At 35.6% G+C, this 6,817-nt stretch overlaps 1 protein-coding gene across 1 annotated transcript; it reads right to left on the bottom strand.

Annotated features, from left to right (window-relative positions):
• Positions 1 to 2,824: 2,824 nt before the first annotated feature.
• Positions 2,825 to 5,021, bottom strand: LOC139490735 (uncharacterized). Its single transcript, XM_071277702.1, has one exon. The coding sequence runs from the start codon at positions 5,019 to 5,021 to the stop codon at positions 3,834 to 3,836; it is 1,188 nt and encodes a 395-aa protein (XP_071133803.1). The 3' UTR covers positions 2,825 to 3,833.
• Between the last annotated feature and the right edge of the window lie 1,796 nt (positions 5,022 to 6,817).

The raw sequence follows: 6,817 nt of genomic DNA on the forward strand, positions 1-6,817 counted from the left end.
TATATCATTATAAATCATATTACCAATGTTATACCTTTATGTATACATTATTTCCTGTTATTTAAAGTTCTGCGGAAAAGCATGACTATAATGCAGAGGCAAATCAAGGGCTTTTGACTTTTGTGACACCAAAATATTTGCCAACAGTAGAAAGTTGAAATATGTTTTCTTTTTCTTTTCAAATTCTAATTTTAGGAAAATCTTATATAAAATCCCTTTGAGATGAAGGAGAAGATGTATTTAACATAGTTCATTATTTTTAAGGTCAAATTCAAGATTTTTTTAATTAAGTTCTACAATAGCCAAACAACCTTCCCACACCCAACCTGCAATGTGTAAGTCAATGTACATTTTTCATCTATTCTGGTGAAAAGTTTGAGGATAAGAGATCTATACAGTAAGTCAGGATTTATCACAAACACTCTTGGCCACTATAGCCAAACAAAGCCTTGGAAGTGATGGCAGCACAGTCTTTAAGTGATTAAAAGTAAAAATTGTTAATCCAAAACAAGTGATAAAAGTACAATTTTCGTTAGATTCATCTATGAAAATGATTTACACCTACCATTTAATTGTTTCAAAGATTCAGTAAATTTTAAATATCTTAATCCGAAGAATTGAGTGAAATGAAGAAATAAAGAGTTAGAAATGGATAATGTAATTTTGGATTTTCCAGTGGTGTTGGGCTGCTGCCTTGTTTATGAATACCCAAGATCTTTTTATGAATTTAATGTCAATAAGACAACTATTTAGAAGCATTGATTTAACTCTAACATCTGTGACCAGAGGGGTCGGGTCAGAGGGCATGGTGGGAGACCTCGCAACATGAGGTCATAGTTAAAAGGGCCTGTGACTTTTAAAAATGTTAAATCAAATAATCAGATTAGATTTAAACTGTATATTCTGCTTAAAAATGACCTGGTGACCTGTGGCAGCTTTAAACATGACTTTGTGACCTTTGGCAGTTCTAAGCATGACATTGTGACCATTGACAGTTCTAAACATGACCTTGACCCCAAAGTGGGTCCTACAGAAGCCCAATAAGTAGCCAAAAATGAACATTACTAAGGGAACAAACATTTAACATCAAGGGGGGTTTGTTGGTTATGTTTTATGGTTTTTTTTCCCTCAGAATCCCAATTTAGGGGTAAAAAATATTCTGGTCCTGAAGATGAGAATTTTTTTTATCTGGATCCAGATTTTTGCCAATACTCTCTAGTGCATTGCACAGGGGTAAAAATTCGGACTCAGAAATAACCATAACCCATCTCCCTCCACTTGAAGTTAAATGGTTACTCCCCAATGAAAAAAAAATATGATAGACTCACACCTTCAGAGGTAGACGTCGGAAAAGGTTTACACAGTAGACCAAATATATGTATGAAGACAAAACAAATGTTTACCTAATGATATTCTATTCCATAGTTTCGTATAAAATCTATGTCTATATTTTATTTAGAAACCAAATGTTGCTGTTATTCTTGATCACTTGTGTTCTTGATAGGGTTAAAAGAGGATAAAAGTAATATAACAATAAAAAAGAGGTCAGGGAATTTTGAAATCCTTATATTGTAAACTGCAGGTCTCTAAAAGGGATAAAGAAATTCTAACCACTATGTTCTTGTACAGATAAACTGAAAAAGTAGCATTAAAAATATAAAATTATGGGCCTTTTGTTTCTTTATCTTAAATCTTGTACCCTGCACACTACCGAACCATTCAATCATATATACATGTATATCGCAAAATATTAAGTTTATACACCTCTTGTGAAGAAGGTGTCTATCAAGTCCATGGATATATTAAAATATACCTGCAAAGGTCACAATCAACTTGAAAGATGAGATTTTCATATATACCTTTATTATTTCTTTGGAACCAATGTAAGGTTTCCCTTCATCAGAGCATAGCAAATACTATAATGTCACATATGGTATTCACTTTTGCCTCCAAATTTGGGAAACTCATAAAGTGTCATGAAAATTTGAATTTTTCATTACCAGAAGTTAATTTGTAAAACTGAATATATAAAACTCTCATGCATTTACAATAAAAAATCAATGATATTTTTCACAATGATAATTTGTTCCTTATATGGTTTCATTGAATTCTCTTCATCAAGTCATACTGTGAATAACATGTTTCTCCCATAATGCAATATTATTCAATTCTAAAATATAATTTTTTCAATCTAAATTATTATTGGAACTTATCAATAATTTCAAGATTTTAAATGCTCTTACATACCCTTAAATATTTTTTCTTGAAACAAATAAAATGTATCATAATCTCAGTAAGTCCTATTGATTTATTGACCACCACTGCATAGCAGTTGTATAGAAAAAAATAGGAGGCCTACAAAGGCTACAGGCATACATATACATCAAATAAAATTACCTAAATTATTTACACTAAATTGATAATATCCTCTCCTGCACACAAACATACACATATATCCTTCATTATACCTACAATATTTACACTCATTCCATTTTAGTACACAAACAATCTGATTAAAATTAGGTCTTTGCACTTGCTCCTTATGCATTTGAATTTGTTTGTCTTGTATGTGCATGGGAGCTCACACAAGTGACATATTAATCCACATTACTAGTCCCCCCCAATCCTCCCTATATATTGCGCCTTAATCTATTTAGGGACTATGTTGTGAATACTAAGATACTTTCCCTTTTGGGGCCCGAACCAAACGCTGAAAAGATACAGTGCAAATGAAGCATCTGTTTTACACTAATCAGATATCAGTAAGGGGCCCAAGATATGTTAACCGGTTCTTAGTTAGAAGTATAAACTGAACAAACACAGGTTTGGGACAAAGAACCACAGTTTAATATTTTCTTTGCATATCAATAAAGCAATACATGTAAACATAATTACAAACAAAGCAAATTCCAGTTGAAAATCTGTGGTACTCCTAACACAAAGTACATAATAACTGTGAGTTCTTTTGAAAACATTACTACTCTACTTATTAACAATATATTTTAATAAACATGATAAAAGGCTGAAATGACAAAGCAATAAAGTAAAAACTATCCTCTAGGGAGCGGAGGGTGGGAATAAATAATTTCCCAGAAAATTAGAATGTCTGCTCCAAGCAAGCGTTGCTTTCAGAATAATTATGTGCTTGTGCCTAAAACAAAAGCCCTGTTAATTAAGCGCTGATTGGTTAATTCAAATGCAGTGTTAATTTTGATTGGTTAATTAGGATAATCTCGAAAAGCAATTAGTAAACGAGATTTCACATGCAGCAGCAACTGGGAAACCCCCAAGCTGATTGGACCAAATAGCAGACAGGGATTCCCAATTAAAATTATATGTACCAGCATTGCACAAAAACGTATTGTGTATTAATAATCTATTTATACAAAATAGTTCCATTAATCCACATTACTAGTCCCCCCCAATCCTCCCTATATATTGCGCCTTAATCTATTTAGGGACTATGTTGTGAATACTAAGATACTTTCCCTTTTGGGGCCCGAACCAAACGCTGAAAAGATACAGTGCAAATGAAGCATCTGTTTTACACTAATCAGATATCAGTAAGGGGCCCAAGATATGTTAACCGGTTCTTAGTTAGAAGTATAAACTGAACAAACACAGGTTTGGGACAAAGAACCACAGTTTAATATTTTCTTTGCATATCAATAAAGCAATACATGTAAACATAATTACAAACAAAGCAAATTCCAGTTGAAAATCTGTGGTACTCCAAAGTAAAACCCCAAACCTGTGTAAAGGTAGAAAGTAGGACATGCGTTAGAAAATGCTAAGACTGATCCCATAGAAAACTAAAGAAAAAACTTGACCTGTCATGACTGTGTGCCTGTAAGCCTAAAGATGAGAAAGCGGAGAGAAAGACAGGACATGTGAGGAACAAGGTGATGCACATACAAAGGGGTGGATAGGCATTCCTTCATAAAAAATTGACATAACTTTAATTCATGCAATCTGGAAATAGCATCCGCTAAAACATTTTGCTTCCCTGGTAAATGAATTGCGACCAGATGAAAATTATTAGCAGCAGATAGCCAAAACAATTCACGCAAAAAGGACATCAAAAGTTTGTTCCTTGAGGTACACTTATTGATACAGGCAACAGTTGATGCATTATCACAATAAATAAATACACGCCTATTTTGCCAGCACTTAGCCCAACGTTTGACTGCCAAAGCCACTGCAAGTGCTTCTTGCTCATTTATATGCAAAGTTTGCGCAAATGGGAAATCCTCTTTCCAATTGACATAAAACCAATCAGTACCAAAAAACCCACCTGCACCTGTATTGCAAGCATCTGTGTAAACTGAGGTGACAGGGTTAGTATTGAGTAAGATGGATTTCCCATTGAAAGTTGCCATAAAATTATACCACCAATGGATATCATGCAAAATATCGCCGCTTAAGCGCATTTTGTGCCTGTCATGCTTGAGCTGCATTATGCTGTCAATGATTCTCCGGAGAAAAACTCTCCCGCCGTGAACCACTGACGAAGCCCAGTTTAGCTTGCCCGCCAGGGACTGCAATTGTTTCTTAGAAACATGCTTGCGCTGCTGAAAACTTGCTAGTTCCCGCCTTAATTCATCAAGTTTTTTAATAGGTAATCTTAATTCCAATGTTGTGGAGTCTATCTCCACGCCTAAAAATACTAATTTCTGGCAAGGGTCAACAACCTTGGACCAACTAATAGAAAAACCTAACTTGCGCAGCAAGTAAATTAAAATTCTAAGTGCATGTGCACAGCGCTGCTTTGTTTTTTCGCAAATGAAAAAATCATCCAAATAAGCTATAATGGTAAAACCTCTGCGTGACATCATGCGCCGAATAGCCTGTGATAGCCTATGAAAAATACCTGGTGCAAGTTTTGAACCAAAGGGTAATTTTTTATCAATAAAGGTATGGGTCTGACCATCAGGAAAAGTCCACCGTAAACCAGTGACCTGTTGACTATGGGAACTAATGCTGACGGATCTATAAGCCGATTTTAAATCGACTTTGGCCATGAAACAATTTTTTGTGACTAATTTTGCTGCATCATCAACAGATTGAAACTTTTGTTTTTCTACATCCCCTGCAAAATCATTTACAGCAGATCCAAGTGGTCTGCTGCAGTCGTGAATTATCCTTACACCCCCATCAGATTTTGGAATAATACCTAAAGGGCTAATAATTTTAGGTGTGGACTTAGCAAACTCATAATTTCCATTTTCAATTTCAGTCAAAATCTGTTGATGAGCTTTGTTATATAAAGGACTTGAAGGATTAGCTGAAGGGTGATTTTTTGCCGAAATGTGTGATGAAGCCAAATTATCTTGAACAATGTCGAACCCATTTTTTATGCCTTGCAAAAGAAAATCTTTATCAACATCATTTTTTAGTTCATCATGCCAAACATTATACACCAAGTCACGCACAGGCTTTACCTTTATCCGTTTTTTGGATGGGCAAAGGCTTGGTGTTGGGCACCACAACCTTGAATTGAACAAATATGAACATAGCGACAGTTAGGAAATGAGCAACCTTTCCTACTGTTAAAACTTTTGCAAATTTCATTTCCTTCTACAGAGTGTGAAGTATACTTGGAATAGTCCTGTTTCTGTTTATTTGCATTCTTAAATATTGGACCAGATGCCTGAGATTTATTGTATACAGCTTTAGGTCGTAAGTAAACTGACTGCAAATGAGGAATGTCAGTACCCCATCTAAAAGTATGCTGCTTTTGAAGCCTACGATATTCTCTATCAAAAAAAAGTACTGACACAAACTCACATGAAGAAACTAACTGGTAAAATCTCATGGTATATGATAAATAATCGAGGATCTGTGTCTGTGCCAGTTCTCCAGTGCTGAGCAGCTTGTACATTATTGACAAGTTTGCCCTAGACCATTGACACAGAGACAGAGATTCAAGTTTTGGCCTTAATGGCCCAGACTTAAACACTAGTTGCCCCCCTGATGCATTGGAAATAAGACGTTCTTCAGGCATACTGGTCCCCCCTATATCATTACCAACAAAATCTATAATATCTAAATAATTAACTTTACTGTCTATGTTTGAATGTTTCAAATATATTTGCGGATCCTGCCAAGATAGAATAGAGTTAATGCCAGTGTTACCTAAATTGGTTACGGAATTGTCACTTTCATTCGAATTTCCCGCAATGTTCTGGTTTTGACGTCCATCCAATAAGCCAGAGGAATGTACATATTGTGTTTGCTGTCCGGTAAGCTGTTGCAATACAGCATTAACGTAAGCATCATCTGTGTTTGTTTGTATTCCGCCATCTTTAAGATGCTCATGGGCGCCGCCATCTTTGTTCACAGTACTTCCGTCGTCGCCATCTTGTAATGCGCATGCACCAGAATTTGATACTGCCGGAAGTCTAGAATTTGCCGCCATTCTCTCGCTGGGCGAAAAGTCTTTCTTAAATGTTTTTCCTACTGCTCGCAGTAATAACTTTCGTTGGCCTATCGGAATACTCGAGTTATCCAAATCTTCCTTCTCAATCAACGCAACGGCCTCCATGCTGTCAAATCCAAGTTCTAGCATTTCATTTGCGGTGGCTGTGTTTAGCTTCATCACTTCGGCCCATGCAATTACTTTATCGGACTGGTGATTGGTTCCCGTCCTAAATGTAATATCTTCGTCATCAGACATTATGGAAAGACAGTTTATTGAAATACAACAGTTTATAGCAATTATAAATCGTGCCGTTAAATTTTCTTGGAATACGAATTAATCCTGTTACGCCGGGTCGTCAGAAGCACAAAACTCGTAGCTTTGGAATAAACCAGCCAT

Source organism: Mytilus edulis, chromosome 10 (genome assembly GCF_963676685.1).
Source record: "Mytilus edulis chromosome 10, xbMytEdul2.2, whole genome shotgun sequence".
Taxonomy (NCBI): domain Eukaryota; kingdom Metazoa; phylum Mollusca; class Bivalvia; order Mytilida; family Mytilidae; genus Mytilus; species Mytilus edulis.